This window comes from Polyodon spathula, chromosome 3 (assembly GCF_017654505.1).
Source record: "Polyodon spathula isolate WHYD16114869_AA chromosome 3, ASM1765450v1, whole genome shotgun sequence".
NCBI classification, from domain to species: domain Eukaryota; kingdom Metazoa; phylum Chordata; class Actinopteri; order Acipenseriformes; family Polyodontidae; genus Polyodon; species Polyodon spathula.
This window is the reverse complement of record NC_054536.1, coordinates 62,208,119-62,230,351: the sequence shown is the minus strand read 5'-3', so window position 1 is coordinate 62,230,351 and position 22,233 is coordinate 62,208,119. Positions and strand designations below refer to the sequence as shown.

The following is a 22,233-nucleotide window of genomic DNA, read 5'->3' as shown; positions in this document are numbered from 1 at the left end:
GAATAATATGATTCATTTTCAAAGTGTCTCATGAGGCCATGCCAGTAATGACTTGCAATAATCAAATCTTGATTTATTCACTTTAATTAATACCTAACAACTTCACGTTTCTTAAAGGTAATTACTTTTAAAATACAGGTTTCAGTACATCCCTACTGTATGCAGTACTTAACCTGCAGCTCCCCTAGGCACATCCAAGCTTTCTCATCCTGCTTTAAAAAATTAAGTTATTCACAAACACGTAAAATGGTGACCTGATCATCTCATTACTTGTTCCTTCAGGCACTGGTTGCCTCCAGAGAGTCCTCCAGCTGTTTTTCTTTTAATTCAGTGACCTTGCTTTTATAGAGCTGTGAACCGACCAGCTGTTTTAAAGCAGGATGCTGCAGTTGAAATTTCCAGATGTATTCTGTTTTTTCTGATGGGCTATAAGAAGTTACAACTTGTAAAGTTTTGGTAAATAATTGTAATAATTGTAAAGAACTTTAGGCTTGTGTATTTTTGAGGAATGCACCCCTAGAAAAACACAAGGCAAGTACTAGTGTTGCATACTTGAGCAGTATGGAATCCATAACAATTTTCATTTTGAGTATTTATTTATTTATTTATTTATTTATTTATGATTATGTATCTTGGCCAGAGCAGTGCAGTACAGCTTGCTGATTAGACCCTGGTAGCACACCCTGATGCAGGCTCTATTCAATACCTTGTATAATGGTTACCCATAGTTCTTTCCATTGACTGCTGTCAATACATTCTCCTTGCTTTTAATTACTGAACTACTTCAGTATCTCTAGACAAAACATGCGAGTACATGTTTTTTGGTGCATTTTTTTTGTTGGCTGTACAGTGTGAGAGGAACTTTTTGACCTGCTGTGTTCTCTGTCTGCATGTTTTTGAACAATTGATGTGCCCAGTTTCTAAATGTTTCATTTTTTATTGGGACTCGTGGGTTAATGAGTTTAATACCTGCCTCACACCCACCTGTACAACTGGGTGAAATATCTGGCTAGTAGCCATTGGTAAATTTTGCAGAAATTTTTACCTGATAAAACATCTCACAATGATTGCCCAAAACAATGCAAAATCAGGTCTGGTGGCTAACTGGGGAGTCTTGAGTGTAAATCCTAATTCGGTAGCTGTAATTAAGCTGTAAGTCACTTTCGTATTTACAGTTCTGTATCACTAGTTTTAAATTGGTGAGATAAATGACTCCGTCTTGGTACAGTAGTTGGGCAATCATATGTGTGTTTTCCACTGTTGCTTTAGATAATGGTTACTAAACCTTCCCACTTTCCATTTACCAAACTCCATTGCCATTCATTTTCCTGGTGTGGGTTTATAAAGAATAAAGGCTCTATGGCTGCAAAACTGCACTTGATGGCCACATCTAAGGAGACCTGAACTGTGAGGTACTATGATAACAGTCATATCACGTACCAGTATGTTGATTGCTTATCGTGTTCATTTTAATGGAAAAAGAACAGTAGTTCTGTAGAGATTGGAATACAGTAATTTATATTGTGGGAGCTGCAGTCAGGCAATAATAGGCCTTACTGTGATATAATTTTTGTAATAAACTATTTTATGTGTATTTTTTCTTACTTGACCAGTACACTTCATCATAAGATATTTGTTTTTTAAATACATAAAAATCTACTAAATTAGGATACCATTATAGTACTCGGGAACGTAAGCTCTAGAGTTGCCCTTAGCAAGGTTATGAACCATTGCCTGGAGGCACGAGTCCTTCAAGACTAACACCTACAGTTCCTGATGAAATGAGCTAAAGTGGCTTCGACGCCAATTATTCAGTGGAACTTGAAGTACAAAAATGTTATATCGTAATAAATATAGTATGTTACTTAATAATCAACAAATGGAGAGTATGCAGCTCGATTCTGTTGCACAGCCCCATGTGTCTGTTAAGAAGATGCTGTTTGAAAGGCTTTATCTCTTATTCCTTTTTTTTATTATAGATGTGAAGTTAATATCCCGACCTAGCTCGTTAGGGAGCAGACATTGCTCTCCTTGCTGTAGATTTTTAGGCTATTCTTTGGTTATCTACTGCTCTCTCTTCTTTAAATCAAACTATGTTATGAAGAGCTCCATATGGTACAGTGTCAATGAGATTTAACTGTAAGAAGCTATGCCTTGAATAAATTTTAATATATTTGCAAATGAATTGCTTTATTAAGTGTTGGATAACTCACAGGGGAATTAGACTGTAACAGATGGCCCCAAAAAAGTATCCAGGAGAAGTGTACACATGGTTTTGGCAAAGTTTACAGAATATTTTACTAACTATTTTGGATGAAGCCGTACCCTCAAACCAGTGGTGAACAACTCGGTCCTGGAGGGCTGGTGTCCCTGCAGGTTTTTATTCCAGCTGCACCCTAAAGTACTTTATTGGACCTCATTAGATGCTTAATTGGTCCAATGAACTAATTTATGGTATGGTTAGAACAAAAACCAGGAGGTACTCTGGCCCTCCATGACCTGAGTTGTGCACCACTGCCTTAAACAGTGGAAACTGGACCAACAGTTATTAAAATGACCTCACCTAATTTTCAGTCAGCAGTTCTTCAGTGTTATTTTTTTTTTATTGTAACTTCAGAATTACAAACTCACTTTAGCTCTGTGAAAATAAAGAAGCATTACTAAGAATGGAAATTATCAGTGCAAAGCATGTATTTAACTAATTTGCATTTAGTGAAGTTGCTGTAACAGTGTCTGAAAAACTTTTTACCAAATGAAACTCCACAAATGATAATCCCAGTTTGAGCTTTTTCAAGTTTCATTATGAGTTTTTGTTTTTTGCCTGCACATTGTGGCTAATTATTATCATACAAGTCTCTTTCTATCCTTGAACTCTTACCAAATCCAAGTGATGATAAGCCAAGTATCCTTTCAATGGGGGATTGACAAACTCTTTGATTTAAATCATGACGGACCATATATCATATCATGTTTTCATGTGTCTTCCACATGAAACATGGGTGCTTCTTACCACCTGGAATGAATGGAGCACACCCCAAAATCGAAAGGCTGGGGGGCTTTTTGTTTGGATCAGAACTGTAAATGTTTATACAGAGCCATCATAACTTCCCACTGGAAGGCCCACATGCTTCGGTTATCGAAGAACCAACAGCTGAATAGGATACTTAGTCTGTCAGATTGTATCATTTTGTTACAAAGTGGCTTTTAATGTTGCTGACGTAAGGCACAGTATTGCCAATTATTATTTTGACTAGGCTTTGCATGGTTCAAACCGTGACATGTGATGGAATATTGATGTAGTGTCTTTTAAACCAGGGTTCCTATGTAGCTTGTTTTTTAGATGAGGGTTGCTTATAATGGTATAAATCTGTTATGATGTTTTTTTTTTTTTTGTGGTGGGTAAAAACGGAAGCAGTCCTGACTCAGCAGTACATGATCTATCTTAGAAATCTTTTTTTTAGTTTAAAGAAAAAAAGACTGCATTCCTATTTTGCTGTCATTACTGTATCCTTTTGTGACAGGTGGCAATGTGGAGGGGGAAAAAAGTACATTACAAGATGATGTGTGTCATAAATACTTAGATATTTACTGTTAACTGTTTTCTTCTGTCTCATCTGGCAAGGCGGCCTGAGTCTAAGGAGACTTGTCTGTCATATTCCGTCCCGACTCTCCCTGTGCAACTGATTCCCTCTGTATCATTTCGGCAGATAAGCCGCTTGGTTGAAATGTTTTTAAAAGGCACCTAAAGAAAAAAGCTATTTTAAATTATTATATAAGTTAGAATTGGTCCAGAATCTGATTAGGTCTGACAATGATTTGGCTGTGTTACTTTAGCACAGGGGTGGCCAATCCTGGTCCTGGAAGGCCAGTGTCCTCCTGTTTTTTGTTCCAGCTGTCCTCTAAATTACTTAATTGGACCAATCAAGCACTTATTAGAAGCGTAATTGGTTCAATTAAGCAATTTTGTGTACAGTTGGAACAAAAACCAGGAGGGACACCTGCCCTCCAGGACCAGGATTCGGCAACCCTGCTTTAGCACAAAGCATTGAGCTGTCATGTGTTGCATTTTGTGCATTCTTACTTGTGAAGTATAATGTAATGCTGTCTTGTCCAACTAGAACAGCGTTTGCCAAACACAGCAAAACACACCAATGTGGGTTCACAAATGATTATGCTCATAGAGCTGTTTTAATGTTTTTTTTGTGGGGGGGGACACATCTTATTATTAATATTATTATAAAGCGACACACATTTTCAGATCAATCCAACACCGCATTCAGAGCTCAGAAGCTTTTTTTTTTTTTATTTATAGAAACAAACATCAAACAAACATATGTGCTGCACATAATCTTCTCAACAAGTGAGTTTTTTGTTTATTCATTATTTTGTTTTAGCTTTTTATATGGGGAACTGTATCCTTTATCACAGCAGGGGAGTAAAATAAGTGCTTGTAAACTATGGAGTGAAATGCAATCTGCAATTGCCCAGTTAAGAACATAAGAACATAAGAAAGTTTACAAACGAGAGGAGGCCATTCGGCCCATCTTGCTCGTTTGGTTGTTAGTAGCTTATTGATCCCAAAATCTCATCAAGCAGCTTCTTGAAGGATCCCAGGGTGTCAGCTTCAACAACATTACTGGGGAGTTGATTCCAGACCCTCACAATTCTCTGTGTAAAAAAGTGTCTCCTATTTTCTGTTCTGAATGCCCCTTTTTCTAAACTCCATTTGTGACCCCTGGTCCTTGTTTCTTTTTTCAGGCTGAAAAAGTCCCTTGGGTCGACACTGTCAATACCTTTTAGAATTTTGAATGCTTGAATTAGGTCGCCATGTAGTCTTCTTTGTTCAAGACTGAACAGATTCAATTCTTTTAGCCTGTCTGCATATGACATGCCTTTTAAGCCCGGAATAATTCTGGTCGCTCTTCTTTGCACTCTTTCTAGAGCAGCAATATCTTTTTTATAGCGAGGTGACCAGAACTGCACACAATATTCAAGATGAGGTCTTACAAGTGCATTGTACAGTTTTAACATTACTTCCCTTGATTTAAATTCAACACTTTTCACAATGTATCCGAGCATCTTGTTAGCCTTTTTTATAGCTTCCCCACATTGCCTAGATGAAGACATTTCTGAGTCAACAAAAACTCCTAGGTCTTTTTCATAGATTCCTTCTCCAATTTCAATATCTCCCATATGATATTTATAATGTACATTTTTATTTCCTGCGTGCAGTACCTTACACTTTTCTCTATTAAATGTCATTTGCCATGTGTCTGCCCAGTTCTGAATCTTGTCTAGATCATTTTGAATGACCTTTGCTGCTGCAACAGTGTTTGCCACTCCTCCTACTTTTGTGTCGTCTGCAAATTTAACAAGTTTGCTTACTATACCAGAATCTAAATCATTAATGTAGATTAGGAATAGCAGAGGACCTAATACTGATCCCTGTGGTACACCGCTGGTTACCACACTCCATTCTGAGGTTTTTCCTCTAATCAGTACTTTCTGTTTTCTACATGTTAACCACTCCCTAATCCATGTACATGCGTTTCCTTGAATCCCAGCTGCGTTCAGTTTGAGAATTAATCTTTTGTGCGGGACTTTGTCAAAAGCTTTCTGGAAATCTAAATAAACCATGTCATATGCTTTGCAATTATCCATTATCGATGTTGCATCCTCAAAAAAATCAAGCAAGTTAGTTAGGCACGATCTCCCTTTCCTAAAACCATGTTGACTGTCTCCCAGTACCCTGTTACCATATAGGTAATTTTCCATTTTGGATCTTATTATAGTTTCCATAAGTTTGCATATAATAGAAGTCAGGCTTACTGGTCTGTAGTTACCTGGTTCAGTTTTGTTTCCCTTTTTGTGGATCGGTATTACGTTTGCAATTTTCCAGTCTGTCGGTACCACCCCTGTGTCAAGAGACTGCTGCATGATCTTGGTTAGCGGTTTGTAAATTACTTCTTTCATTTCTTTGAGTACTACTGGGAGGATCTCATCCGGCCCAGGGGATTTGTTTATTTTAAGAGCTCCTAGTCCCTTTAACACTTCTGCCTCAGTTATGCTAAAGTTATTTAAAACTGGATAGGAACTGGATGACATGTGGGGCATGTTGTCAGTATCTTCCTTTGTAAAAACTTGTGAAAAGTAATCATTTAACATATTTGCTATTTTTTTTCTTCCTCTACGATTTTGCCATTTGTATCTCTTAAACATTTAATCTCCTCTTTGAATGTTCTCTTGCTGTTGTAATATTGGAAAAACATTTTGGAATTGGTTTTAGCTCCCTTAGCAATGTTCATTTCTATTTCTCTCTTGGCCTTTCTAACTTCCTTTTTGACTTGCGTTTGCAGTTCTGTGTACTCTTTCTGCGTACTTTCTTTTTGGTCCTTTTTTAATGCTCTGTAAAGTGCCTTTTTTCGCTGAATATTTTTTTTAATTGATCTATTAAACCATTTTGGCAATTTAGTTTTACATTTAGATTTGTCTACTTTTAGGGATATAATTGTTTTGCGCCTCTAGTACTACATTTTTGAAGAACAACCATCCTTCTTTTGTGGGTGTTTTCTCTATTTTACTCCAATCTACTTCTGTTAGTCTCTGTTTCATGCCTTCATAGTTTGCTTTTCTAAAATTGTAAACCTTAACTTTAGTCTTTACTTTTGGGGATTTAAAAAACACTTCAAATGAGACCATGTTGTGGTCTGAGTTTGCCAGTGGTTCTCTGACCTCTGTTTTAGTTATTCTGTCTTCGTTATTTGAAAAGACTAAATCAAGGCATGCCTCCCCTCTAGTCGGTGCCTTGACAAATTGTGTTAGGAAGCAGTCATTTGTCATTTCCACCATTTCTATTTCATCCTTCGCGCTACCCACCGGGTTTTCCCATTTTATTTGGGGGAAGTTGAAATCCCCCATTAGTATGGCTTCTCCTTTGCTACACACATTTCTAATGTCATTGTATAACAGATTATTGTGCTCACCGTCTGAATCTGGCGGTCTATAGCATGCTCCTATTATTATGCCTTTTGAATTTTTGTCTGTTATTCTGACCCATATTGATTCGGTTTTATTTTCTTTGTCCAGGTTTAACACCTGGGCTTCAAGACTGTTTCTTATGTATAGCGCTACCCCTCCTCCTCTTCTGTCCTGCCTGTCTTTCCTATACAGTGTATACCCACAAATATTATATTCGTCCCCATCACTCTCAGACAACCACGTTTCTGTAACACCTATCACATCATAGTTACCTGTTAGTGCAGTAGCTTCAAGTTCTAGAATTTTGTTTCTGATACTTCTAGCATTTAGATAAATACATTTAATGGTTGTCTTACCTGAGTTGTTGTTCTTGTTTTGATGCAGTCTCCCTTCTGTTTTTTTGTTGATTTCTCCCCCCTTCCTTTCTAGTTTAAATGCTTCCGAACCTGCTCGAGGATCTTTTCTCCGAGTAGACTAGTTCCCTTGTTATTTAAATGCAGTCCATCCCGTCTATACAGATAGTTGTTGGTTCCAGCTGTAGTGTTCCTCTACAGTACAATGTAGCTGGTCCAAATGATTTTTTTTTAAATTATGAGCATGTGGCTGGGACCTTGTCGTGTTGCCCATCAGCATGGTATTTTGGGGAATAGAGAGTGAAATTTACATATACTTGTTTTTTTCAATGCAAGACCTTTTACATTTATTGATTACTAAGGCTTATGACATGTGGTTCAAAATCACTCATAAAACAACATTTTCTTCCAACTCATGGTCTAAATAAGCAATATGTTCTGCTTTACTGGCAAGTACAATCTTAAAGTACCAGTCAGAATGTTGTAAAGAATGTCTTGTCATATGTGTACCATGCAAGTCATTTTTAATATTTTTTTTTTTTTTTTAAAATGATACGCTTGTTATTTAGTAAAATAATCCTGGATAAAATTATACATTCCTAATATGGGCATATGTTACATTTGTATGTTTATGACAAGGCATTTCTGGAGCAGACTAGTTGTACTTGTTTAATGCATCTTATTGAAACATGTATTATATGGTACCCCTTTAACATTATACGTAATGGACACTGAATAGCACAAGTTACATACCATATGGTCATACAAATAACTAAATGTGTCTGTTTTATTTTTCAACATGCAAGCAAGCAGCCATATACGAAGAGCTGCTTAAAGTAAACTTGTAACACATTCTGGAGTTTACTGTACCGTCAAGGATTTGGTGACTGGCTTCCTTAACTGTAGCCCACTAACAGTGCACTAGAGCGGACATTTTTAAAAAAGCTGTGAAAAGTTACACGTCATTTAAACAGTTGTACCAACACGTGAAGACGTGTAACGCTATGTTTTTCAGAACCCTGCTACTTACTCTTTAATGCACTGTACAGTGCCAGAATCGAATGATAAACCACTCAAAAACAGCAGGGGAAATAGACTGCACTCATGGTACTATGCAATGACATCTGTTTGATTAAATGTAATGGACAGGCCATTCAGAAATGTAGGACGGGAGTGATCATTTTTGGGATATCCAGCTCATAAAATGACTTTACTTCGCCTTTAAGGTAGAAACACTATTTACAATAATAATAATAATAATAATAATAACACTATGTAACACAATTTTTGTTCCTGGGTAGTAAGTGTTATTTCCTAATAGCTTATGCCTCAAAAGTATAGAAAATGGCTATTATTCCCCACAAACTTTGCTTTTGTGACCAGGACAGTGATATTTCGAAATTTACCTATTTCCAATGAGAAAACGGGTGAATGTGTATCTTTTCGTTCACATAAAGTCAGAAAAAAACAACATATGAATCCAAATTAGCATGTATTTATACTAAAGTAATACAAAAATGACTACAAAAGATTTAGAAGTGAGTAGTTTTTCAAGATTTACGATTATACTGTAAATCACTTTCACGACTCGGCCCTCAAATGTAGTCTCCCATCATGTTCTCGTTATACTGTCCTTGGTAGCGACGTTCAAAGTCCAGTATATCCTGGTGGAAGCGCTCGCTTTGCTCCTCCGAGTACGCTCCCATGTTCTCCTTGAATTTATCAAAATGAGCATCAAGGATATGGACTTTGAGGGACATCCTACAGCCCATTGTGCCGTAGTTCTTCACCAGAGTCTCAACCAGCTCCACATCGTTTTCGGCCTTGTGATTGCCCAGGAAGCCCCGAACCACTGCGACAAAGCTGTTCCAAGCCGCTTTCTCCTTACTAGTGAGCTTCTTGGGGAATTCATTGCACTCCAGGATCTTCTTTATCTGTGGTCTGACGAAGACACAGGCTTTGACCTTTGCCTCAGACAGCTTAGGGAAGAAGTCTTGAAGGTACTTGAAGGCTGCCGACTCCTTATCTAGAGCTCTGACAAATATTTTGTTTCATAAGGCCCAATTTTATGTGCAGTGATGTCATCAGCATCTTCCCGGGGTCCACCAGTGGCTCCCACTTGACGTTGTTCCCCCCCACAGAGAACCCGGTCCGCTGTGGCCAGTCCCGCCTATGGTAGTGCGCCTTGGTGTCCCTGCTGTCCCAAAGGCAAAGATAGCAGGGAAACTTGGTAAAACCGCCTTGGAGACCCATCAGGAATGTCACCATTTTGAAGTCTCCTATGACCAAGATCTCTAATCAAATCGTTGAGGTCTTTTTGGTTGTGGTAGTATGGGTTTCTCTCCTCAGCTCCACCTCTGAAATAGTCATCTGGATCTACAATGTCTTCCTCGCTCTCTGACTTGCTGCTCTCTTCTAAAGATGGCTGCTCTCTCTCCGGAGGAGTGGGTACGGGGAGCTCATGGCAGTGTGGCACCGGGGCGATGGATGAAGGAAGGTCCGGATACGTGATAGCAGGTGCATTCTTGCCAGTCCGACGTTTGGAAGGGTGCACCATGCAGAAGTAGCAGTTGCTTGAGTGGTCAGTGGGTTCCTGCCAAATTCCAGGGATAGCGAACTTCACGGCTCTCTTTTCCCCTCTGTACCATCCTACAAAAATACATTTATTTCACCCATGACTAATGTGTAAGAGATTCTCGCAACATTTTTCATATATGATATATTTTTTCAATAACATTGAAAATTGTAAAACCATTTTAAAATTAAAAACTTTTACAATTTTAAAAATTAACAAATTTTATAACATAAAATTCCAAGCAACAATTGTCCATCTTACCTTCCAGAGTTTTTTTGCAGTGCTCGCAGGTGAAATGAGGTGCCCAGGGTTTATCCCCGACAGGCATGCCGAAATATGTCTTGTAGGCTTCACACATCTTAGCAGATGCTTCCACGGAGTACTTTTTCGATCTTGTCTTGATAAATTGGCCACAGACATAGCAAAATGCGTCTGCCGGATGTTTGCAGCCTCTTGATGCCATCTCAGAAAAATGCAGATATGTATCCACTTAGGCAGCTGGACCTAAACTGAACTGGTGGGCTTAAGGCCCCTGTATTTATACTACTATTTATTACTGGAAAGTTCTAGAAAGTTCTAGAAGTTACTCCAAGTTTACTCAGCACTGAATCTATCTGGAATGTTCTGGAAAATTAGGTACATTTCAAAATATCACTGTCCTGGTCACAAAAGCAAAGTTTGTGAGGAATAATAGCCATTTTCTATACTTTTGAGGCATAAGCAATTAGGAAATAACACTTACTACCCAGGAACCAAAAAAAATAAAAAAATTGTTACACAGTGTAATAAATAAATGAAGAAATGCATTTTTTAAAGAAAGAAAAAGCTCACATTTCCAAACTGAGACCTACTGTAGCAGAAATATTTTCATGAAGCAGATCCAGAAACCACCTGGAATCCTGGAGAATAAAATTGAAGGGAACATCTGTTAAGAGCTGCGAATAGACATCCAGCAATATGATTTACTGCTGCTTCTTATTGCACCCCAGAGAACCAGGCTAGAGCAGAACTAAATGTTTAACTGTGGGGATTGTTAAGCGCCAATACAGTATTCACAAAGGCAGGGAATTAAGGAAGGAAATTTGCAACACATTTCATGAACTGAACTTTGGAACACTTCAGATTACAAAAGTAAGAGGGTAAAACTGACAGCTCAGAATATATTACCATTTCTATAAAGCATTTCTGGCATGCTTTAGACTGAGCGTTAAAGTTATTCTGGTTGACAAGCAAACTTGTACAGAATTCTTTAGCTGTTGGGTTTTTTGAGACATGCAACATATGGGCAGTTTTCTTTATGTATTTTTTAAACATTTAAACATTTTGTTTGCGGTAATGTATGATATGTTGGCTCTGGATTTATCTGTCACTAACAACACCTTTTAGAGGAAAACCATTATGTTTCTGAAAAGTCCTTTTAAAAGCTGTTTTAAAATATAGTTGGTTATTTGTAATCATTTATAACAAATTATTGATTGTTTATTGCATTGTGATCTATAATTTTCATTAAACATCCATTACTCTAGAAACTGGTACTTAGACACTGAAGCTCATACAGTCGTTCAGGGATGACAGCTGTGTGTTACTTTGTCTTGTTTCGTGGAAGCTAAGTGAGTGTAATGCTTTGCTAAGTAAAACAAACAAGTAGAATTCATTTGTTCTACCTATTGATGAAATATATCTATTGCACTAGATGTGATTATTGCCTCTGGTATAAGTAAATGTCTCGTCTCATTGACTTTAAAGATGAGGATGCTAATCACAGATAGCAGAGGCATAATGATGAGCTGTTTTGTAATTCCATTGCCACATTGAACTTGCAGAACGGATCACAGAAGCAGTTGCTTTCATTCCTGTGAACATTAGATCAGGAGCTGGTTTGAGGGGACTTGTTGGCACAGTGGCTTTATAATAGGATTCAAATCCAGTTTGTGGGTGATTCCTACTGTAAGGGAAAGGTTCAGTGGGTCTCGTCCTATCCAAATCTTAAAGGGCTGCAGGCATATGTATTTGACCTGTTTTATCAGTGGCTGGGAGTGGCTAATTTTTAGTATGTAAGTGAGAACAAACCACACAGAAGCTCATTAGTAGTTATGCTTTGTAAGCATGTTACCTCAAATGCAGTACTGCAATTGTCAATAATTAATTGTATTCTTAGTAAGGGATTATACAACTTAAAACTGTATGGACTGCATTAGGACAAAAGAGATCAACTAGACTAGTTTGTAAAATGGTAGAGGCACTCAGATTTATTTTTCCATTACTATGTATGTTTGAAAATAAATTACATGTTCACCTTTGTGGAAATAAAGCTAGACTTCTTGGTTTGTGTGAATGTAACAAATGTTATATATATATATATATATATATATATATATATATATATATATATATATATATATATATATATATATATATATATATATATATTATATATATATATATATTTTGGTTTTGTTTATTTTTTTCTCCACAAAATCTAACCATAGTGTAGTGTGACCATGAGTTACTGAAGAACCCATTGAGAATAACAACAATAAGGCCTGTTTCCTCGAACTGTAGAATGCTGTTTATTAAACACTCCAAACAGACACGGTAATGTGCTGCATGCTGTTACCATGGAAGCAGCGCTTAAAGATACAGAGAAGCTGTATAAAGGGGACACCGTTTCACATAAAAACAACGCAAATGAGGAAAGAGAATTTAGAATAGGCAACCATATGTAAAAACATGTCTGTGCTAAATGGATTTTAAAAGTTCTTTTGTTTATATGAAAAGCCAATCCACATCATGGTTTGAATGTGGGAACTTCTGAAATACAATTCTGCCTACAGTGGATGTAGGTCACGGTGAACAACTTTTTCATAAGAATACAAACCATACTGTTCTGAGCTGCGGACAAATTAACGCTATAGAGTAGCAGCTCAGGCTAATGATGGGGTGCAGAAGAGAGATGCTTTTTCAGCGATTATCATTCTGTGTCGAACAGATCCCAAACCCTTCCTCTTGACTATATGCTAGCATTTCTGCACCACTTAGATACTCCAACCTGCATTTGACTAGAAAGCAAACAAACAAGCAGTTCTCAAAAATAATTGCAGTCCTCCTGTAAAGTGTGGTATGGAAAGTATCTGCCTGTATAATAATGTGCTCCTGTATTACTGTTTCAGAGCTGCAGCCACCATAATTAGGAAGTGGCCTGTGTCCAGATTTTTATTTATGAGCAGGCAGTACTTTTTAAAGCTATCTAAAGGATCAGAATTTAGATTTATTTTGTTTATTTATAATAATAATAATAATAATAATAATAACAACAACTGTAATAAAGGTTTGCAAAATGTTATTCTTTAATGTACTTGGGTCATGAAACGCAAGCTAAAGGTGTGGCTAGTATTTTAGCATGTTGGCATTTCCCTTGAGTCCTGATAGTAGGTGTGCAAGACATAAGATGCATGAAAAGCCTGTTTGATTTTTTCAGAGTCATTTGCATATACATTGCTCATCAAGATTTACTATTTTCTCTCCTATAAAAGAAGAATTGAGGGGGGGCAACAACAGAACTGACGGTTTCCTTTGCAGGCAGATGTTGTTTCTTCATTCTTTTAAATGTACTGCTCTTCTCCTGAAGGTTTGGAATCGAAATACATTTGGTGTTCTTGGCTTACTACAAAACAACCAGGCACTTCTACAATTGGCAGTCTCCTGATGCCTGTGACTGAAAGATGCAAGGGGGTTTGTTCAAGGCCGGGACTGAGGTGCCCCAGTGTATCAGGACAGCTTGCCATGGCTCCTCCTAGCACTGTGCCTCTATTGTGTAGCCATTACTTATCCCACACCTTAAATTCACAAACATAACTACCTTTTGGGTAGTGTGAATAAGTATTGTAGCATGCTGCTGCTCATTTTGTAAGTACTTGTATTTTGTATTTATTTGTAAATTAGTTTTTTGTCAGTCTTCTTACATAAATACAGTAAAGTCTAGTACACCATAGTGTAAACACGACAAATTATCAAAGAAAACTAATACTGTTTGGGAAAGATTAAAAACGACCTTGTGGTTTGGCTCTGCAATCTATCTCTCCTCAGAGAATCTGGTCTAATGGGCCCTTCATGTAGAACAAGTGTCGGACGTGATCTGCAAAAGCTGTGGGATGCCGTCTTAATGTGCTCCCACACGAACAGGTAGCAAAAACTTCTATCACAGTGAATGCTGGCTTTTTTCAATAAGCATAATAAAATGCCCACCCAATCAAATTGTATTGCATTCAAAAAACAAATTATTGTCTTTGTGGAAAGCCAGTCCTGCTCTAAAAATCTCTCCCATGTGATATATGCTGAAACTAATGCAAAATGTCATTTTTTTTCTACTCCTTGTGCAAGGCATTTTAAATAAAAACCTACTTGAAGCATTTGCTGTTGTGTATCCAGTCTGGGTGTTTTGCTACTTGCCAGCCGTACAGAGTACTGCTTACTAGTGTATTGGGAAAGCCGGAGGGGTACAGTTGTGCAGCTTGTTCATTTCAATGCTAATCAACCTGGAAAAAACAGGAGCTACATCAGTGACGGCACCTTGCATAGTCTGCCCTTGGGCTCTTGGCAAAATATATTTTTCTTATCACTTTCAAGGTCACCCCATGGTGCTGCTGCCGAGTATTAAAAATGTCAAAGAACTGAGGTATTCAGCTTGATTTATAGGTATTCAGCTTGATTTATAGAATAATTACCTCGTTGTCTCTTGGCTAACTCGATGGCTTAGGCAAGGATTGGCACGTAATAGAGAGAGTTTTTTGTGTGTGTGTGTGTGTGTTTTTTGTTATGTAGTACAAAGTATTATCTCATTAAATTCCAAAAAAAGTAATTGTCTTTACAGTTTGTGTTGGACTGTATTTTCATGATTTCCCTAATTGCTAAATCATAAAGGCTTTAGACATATTTTGTATCAAAGGCCTCACTCAGAAGGCACAACAGGAACTGAAGCCTCTACTTTTTTTTTTTTTTTTTAATACTGAATTTGAAACAGAAAAATTCAAACAAGTGTTGGAATGCCACATAAAATTGATTAATTACACTCCTTTAGAAATGTTATTAATGCACCAAGCCAAAATCTGACTGAACAGGGTCACCTGTAATTTACAGCTCCTTGTTGTATCTGTGGTAATACTTCTGTCTTGTGTTGTGTAAGCTTTCTAGTAGCATGCAGGGTACCAATAAAGTGGTAGGATTTTGTGTATTTGTTCATTACTGTCAAGTATTAGATCAGATGTGCAATAGATAATAAATCTGTTGGTTAAATGTTTGGATATGTCAGGGGTACAAAAACTTCCAAACCAAATATGTTGGTTTTTCAAAATTGTTGCCACATTCCTGCCACTGAGTCAAAGCACTGCACTTGGGATAAAAAGCGCCTCTCATTTGGCCCATGTAGACAGGCACAAGAGCCCACACTTAGAGACACTGCAGGTGCAAACAGTAAGGTAACCTCTGCAATGGATAAACATCAGGACAAAACATGTACCTCTTCAAACTTGCACAATTACCTAGGATGAGCCACACTTCCGTAAAACTGGGCCTCAACTGCAAATAATTCTGTGGTTACAATGGAATTTGTTCTTGAGACCCTAGCGATAACCACCTAGGCCAACCAATCTGTGACCTGAGGGGTTTAGAAATGCCTGGGCTCTGGAAAAGAATGTGCGGCATTGCTGATTATTCATCAAACATGCACTGGAGACATGCTCGGGATAATGGCAAATTAGGAATTCCAAGCAGCGCCTTAGTCTAAGTGCTGACTGAAATAGAGTTGGTAAAGGTGAGAAGTTAGTATCTGTGGGGAAAATGCTATCCATCTCTGACAAGAACATGCCAGTGGAGTTTTGCTGCTGTCAGGTTACAGTCAAGGTACTGAACAATGTACTGCCCATTACCCATTCCATAAGAAATGCCATTTCTTTTGTTTTCTTTTTTTCTAACAGTCTACACTCCAAGCTGAAGAGCATGCTTTTAAAAACAGGCCCTATAGAAACAATGTTACAGTATGTTAATGTGATTTAATCTAAATATCCTCCTAGCATTTAGCCCTTTACTACTCCTAGCACTTTTTTTTTTCCAGTAAGAGGTACTTTAAATAAACAAGAATTCTAATATAACTAGGTAGGGAAATTCATATAAAGTTTGCTAGGGTTAGTAATGAACCAAAATTGAACACTGTCTTAGTGGAAGAAAAATATATAATGGTGAGCCAAAAATAACAGTGTACCATATTCATAAACAGCACATGGCCTCATAAACAAAAGTATTAGCAGACCATTTAGTTATTCAGGGCTAGTGGGCTAAAAAAATAAGACAGAGAGAAATAAAATAAAGTAAATAGATTACTTGCTAGGTGTAAATAATTAAGAATATGGAATAGAAGCAGCAGTGTTTTTCCAATAGTACAGTATACAGACAGATGGATTGTCTGTTTTTGTGGAAAAATAGCCATTCTCAGTATTTCTTTAACTAGCATAGCCAATAGTATGGTAAGACTGTTTGGTAACACTAGTTTTTAAGCTCTACATACAGCACCAACCCATAAATGTGTTGTCTGACCATTTTTGTCTGGCCAGTGTGGAGTTGGTTGACCTTTTAATTCTGTGTGTTTGTTAAAAGTGTTGAATCATTCATTAAATATGAAGCTATATTATAAGGTAAAGGTGGTCGTAATAATAAATCAGGAGGGTGCCTATGATAATGTAGCAAGGCAGACATTACCAGAAGGTACTGTAAAATATTATTCTTCTACTGCTATTGCAAGTGCAGGTTGAAAATAAGGCAACCTTGAATCATTTGAGGTCATAATTTCACTAGTTTTATTGTATTAAAAAAAGTAAAACTGCAATAAATAAAATAATAATAATCTGTATATAGTGCCTTTCATAGTGGAACACGATCACAAAGCGCTTTACAAGATATGAGACTAGGGTGTGTGAACTATGCATCAGCTGCAGAGTCACTTAGAAAGACTGAGCACAAGGAGGTTAAGTTTGCTCAGGGTCACACAATGAGTAAGTGGCTGATCTGGGATTTGAACCGGGTACCTCTTGCTTACAAGCCTGTTTCTGTAACCACTGGACCACACACTCTCCTATCAGTGTTTACATTGTATGTGGTAACAGTGCTGTAGTAAATATAATGTGGCCACCAGGAACTGGAGTTGAAATCCCAGATTCCCAAGTGTTTTGCTTATTGTTGTTCAAAGATCTTCACTGCAATCCATGGTAATTATGCTCATCTGTTACTGCTTGAAGTGTAATCGATAGCCAGGCTCGGCTCCTGGAATTGACAGAGGTGACTTATGAACTGCCAGCAGTGATGAGCCTGCAGAGAGAAGACAGGCCCCAGACTTCTGCATCTCCACAGTTCCTCATCTAGTAATCTGACTCTGTGCTGGACCTCCTTCCAGAGCAGTTGGATGCAAGGCCCAGGTGCTTAGTGATTTTTAGAAGTGAAGGTATTTTGAACAATATTGAAAGCATGCCAGTTTGAAAATAAATACAATTTACATAACCACCACTGTTAAACTCCATGTATAGATTGTTTCACAACTGAAACCAGCTTGCTGTGTAATGACAAAAATATGTTTCATAATCCATGCAGACTCCTTGTGTTTATGTTCATGAAGTTTGATTCATAGATGATCTTTTAAACATAAAGTATTTATCCTGATGATGAACATGTAAGTGATATTGCTGTATTCTGCATGGTAGATGGCACAGTGAAGAACACTTTCCTATATTAGAAATAGGAGTTGTGGCTGTTTTTTATGTGCATTTATAAGCTTGGCCCTGCCTTTTCCTGGCTGTCTTTCGAATTATGATGCAGCAGATTTCAGGTACAGCATTTGTCAAGGCTTCTAAAAATCTTTGGTCAATTACTAAACCAATAAGTAAGTGTGTGTGTGTGTGTGTGTGTGTGTGTGCGTCTTGTGCACAGATGTGTATCTTTTTATATTGTTTATTTCTTTATCCCTGAGAGAGATCATACAATAGTCTTGATAATTCAGTAGAGACACAAATGGCGTACACAGCCAAGTGGTATAGTAAAATAAGGAAATGTTCTCAATTTATATGGCGGTCAATAAAAATTCACCATTTTGATTTTACAAATTACAAATACTGGCAGTTTGAAACATGTTTGTAAAGAATGATATCACTATGTTGAACGCCTCTGGATTTACTGGAAACATTTTCAAGAAATGGGTTTAATTTTTTTTACTAGACCGCATAAGCTGCTTATAGTCAGTAATTTCTGAGTGATAAGTTAATGTCCTCCAAACAGTGTGACCTGTGCATACAAAACTGAGATAAATAAAATAACACAAAGCTCCTTTCCCTGTGTGTGGATTTGGTTTGCATTTATTTTGAGTCCTGTTAAAAATCATATCAACTTTGACGTCAGTTTTGAAGTTTAATTAATACAGCATGGGGTTGCATTTACAGTCAGCTGGGAGGCTTCTAATCTGTTCACAGCAACCTTTTGTTTTGCAAATTAGCTGTACATGCTTGTTTAAGCAAATGGGTCTTAGTGGCACATTTTTCCTAATTATGGGGTTTTGAATAGAAATTGGCTAGCTCCATTAAATGAGAGCTGGGAAATTTTTGCTAACTTAAAGGTTTTATATTGTTTACCAACAGCCACAAAGACTAATAAAAGCAATTTTGATGATAAATACCTACTTGTACAGTACATCTCATTCACTAAAACTTTGGGTATTGTCATTGTGAAAAAAAAACTACTTAAATCCTCATTGTGGATTACCACCATGGGATATGACTCAAGATCTACTTGGTTTTTAAAGCATTGAGAAGTCTAAAGTCTAAATTATGGGTGTGAGATAGAAAGGTGTGACGTGGTTAGGCGCACATATTTGAGTAAAACTCTCATCTGTCAAGTGGTTTGTGCAGGGGATAATGCACCACGTGTACTGTAAGGGTCAATAAAGGGACAAAGAATGCCCTGTAATGTAATGTTCCAGTGTTGGAGTATTATTTGCACCCGCTGTGCAATCTGAGAGGCCCTGTCTCCATGCCAATGAAATTCCATGACATGAAGGGTATGCATTCATTTTCTATTGTTTCAATGTGCTGTTATGCATGCTTTCATTGTAAATGCACCCCAGACCCAGATTTAATTTGATATTTAGAAAAATAATAATTTAATTTGATATCCAAATAAAGATGCAATATGAACTTAAACACATCAGCTCATGATATGCTGTATATATAAAAGCTTTAAGCATAACTGCCTAAATGTCATTAGGAGTTAGCAGAGCAAAGATATGAAAACAGTGCACAGCAAACCTGCCACACTGCTTGCTTTTAGTTTGGCTAGCTGCCTTGTCACTGGGAGCAAAGTAGCCGGTAAAGAAGCAGCAGAACTGGCTCCTGCTTCGGCCTGCTGTCATTCCTATTTCTTTTTCCCTGACTTTATCAACGACAGTCTACACACATCAGGTGGAACCAGGTTTCGGTCTTGCCTCATTAAGTTCACAAGTTGACAATTCAGTTTTTGGGCAATTAAACAATCCACCAGAGAGACCGTCACAGCACCCGCAGTTTAGGTACAGTTCTATTAACTGTGTGAAAAGGTGTTGGCAGCCTGCCAGCCAAAGTGAGACATTCGCTGTTCTCACATTAATATAGAGGTTATTAGGCCCGCTCAGATTCAGAACACACCTTTCTGCTCTTTTCTTCGTGTCACAGTTTCTTCAGACAGCCTTGGGAGGGTTATTTAGCTGTAGTTAAAAGGTGATCCTGAGTCTTGCATTTTTATACAGAAACAGTAGGGTACCATGTATGTGGCTTGTTTGGGTGTTATTAGGGCTCTGGGCGGCACTGCAGAAGGTTTATGGAGCATCATTTGGCTTTTAACTGTTGCATTAATTTATATGTAAATGGAGTACCTTGTCATGTTATATATTTATTCACAGGATTATCTATCATTCTGTTTTCCATTCAGGCTTATCTGAATGACTGTAATCTGTTTTTAAAGCATATATAATCCATTTTCAGCCTTTTTACAATAAAATAATGGTATTGCTTAAACCAAACAACAACACTTTATCATTTTTCCAGACAAAACCAAAATGTTTTTTCCCTCCTTTTGTTGCAGATATGATTATCGAGAAATGCTTCACAATGCTACCTTCTGTTTGGCTCCTCGAGGGCGCAGGCTGGGTTCCTTCCGGTTCCTGGAAGCATTGCAGGTATGGAGATAAATGAAAAATGTTTGAGTGGTACTATTTTTTTATTTTATTTATTGAAACAGTAAAGCCAGACAATATGTTTTTAGCCCTTAAGCAACAATTACGTACTCCTATATATAAACGTTAAAAACAAAATACAATTTAAAAAATTTGCCGGCAGAAATAACTCCAATTTCAAAAACCTTTCCTTCACAGTTGACGTGAGCTGAGAGGATATTAAGGTCCTTTCATTGAAGGATATGTGTTCATAGTCATGTTCATGTCTAAAGTCATCTTGCGGTTTGTATATTCTTGAGTCATATGCGAATGTTGTTTTGGTAGTCTTAGATCATTTTGTGATGTAAGCAACAACTACTAAAGCCCAAATTGTAATGCATTTTAAGCTTCGGTATTACTAGCCTGGTACTTTGAAGAGAATTGTTTTTAAAAAAGATGTGTTAATAAATAAATTCAACTGTCACAGTGGCCCCAGTAGTTCAAATATGAGTCTTTTTTTTTTAAATGATCAACAACTGTTTGAGTTCTGTGACAGCGAATAAGAAATATCTTATTTTTTTCGGTCACAGACTAGTGACATAGAATCGAGAAGTAGGCACATTTATGTAGAGACAGTTGTGATTGGCACAAAGCTTAGCGGATTACGAATAGGAAAGAAAATCCCTGAATGTGTTTAAGATGACGACTCCAATTGCTCTTACTAAAAATATAATTGAAGTGAAAGATGACAGGAACTGCATGATGGAGGGTTTGGTGTCAATGGAGCTGTCATGAGTTGCATTGTTAGACCAGAAATCTCATAATTGGTCACACAATACTGAAAATAGTGGAAATGCATTTTTTGTGAATGCTGTAATAATCAAGATTTTACATTCTTAAGTCCCAGTATCATATCAGCATTTTCACGAGTCCCTTCTTATTTTGAGAATACTTTCACCAATTGATCCGGTGTCAACACTAGATCATTGGCAGGACTTCTTCATCCTGCTCACTGCCTGTGCGATGAGTAATAGAATCGAGCCTAACCTCACACAACTTCTTATTATATGATATGATATGATATGATTTTAAGCACAGCTTATAAAAGAAAAAGAATGACACCAGCCTAAGAGAGAAACATGCTTCAGGAATACAGCCCAGTACTGCAATGTATTTTTCTAGGCAATTTAAATTTTACTTTCTGTCAAACAATAGTGTCTTATTCGTACATTTGTTTAAACATGATGATTTACCATAGAAGGATCAATTCCGTTTTAGAAAAATAAAATAGAATCCTGTTACAAATTACTTATGGTGTCCGTGAGTGTTTTGATTAGGAAGCTCAATGAGTATCCTCATATACAGCGCTGAAATGGTGAATATTTGATACTGCAGTGGTGTGCTGATTTAACATGTACTGTTTTGATATTTATAATCACCTCTCTGGCTGCATTCTCAAATTCTGAGTGATCCTTACCACAATGAACATGTTTTGATTTTAAACAGAAAAAAAACAGCAGCAATTTGTTAACCTTTACTTGGATATACAGCACTAATTGGCCAAAGACCTTTCAGCGGAGAAACCATTGAGCCATTAGGAATTTGAGTGCTGTCTTTACCTTATCTTTTGATACTCATGCTCATTCCTATTTATTTTACTCGAGAAGCATTCTCTTATCTTTCTGAAGCTAAGACATACTGCTGATCTCTGCCTTCGTCTGAAGCTGGCTTAATTATTTTAGTGTCCTTTTCTTCTCCCTAAAGCAAGTATTGCATCTTGCTCACAATTGTGCTTTATTGGTTCTAAAAACAAAATATTGTCATCCTGGTACCTGGTCTTAAATCCATTGGTCAATAATCTTGTCTGCGAAGACCGTCTTATTATTGAACTAGTATATTCTTAAACTGTTGCATGGAGTTTGACAATGTTTTTCCTAGCCTCTGACAACAACCTATTCTAGTTGATTTCAAGTTATTGGCCTTATTCCCTCTGCTATCTCAACTCCTATTCAAGGGAGTATGCAGCATTTACTATATCTCCTTTGAGAAATAACATTGTAAAATTGCAATAAGACTTGCACGTCTTTCTCTGCTGTCTGCTGATGCTG

At 37.3% G+C, this 22,233-nt stretch overlaps 1 protein-coding gene across 1 annotated transcript in view; it reads left to right on the top strand.

Annotated features, from left to right (window-relative positions):
* LOC121313281 (exostosin-1-like) overlaps nucleotides 1-22,233 on the top strand; it is a 113,843-nt gene that overhangs the window by 66,505 nt on the left and 25,105 nt on the right. The window contains exon 2 of the mRNA XM_041245652.1: nucleotides 20,056-20,149. Within this exon, the coding sequence (XP_041101586.1) occupies nucleotides 20,056-20,149 (94 nt within the window). The remainder of the gene's footprint in view (nucleotides 1-20,055; nucleotides 20,150-22,233) is intronic.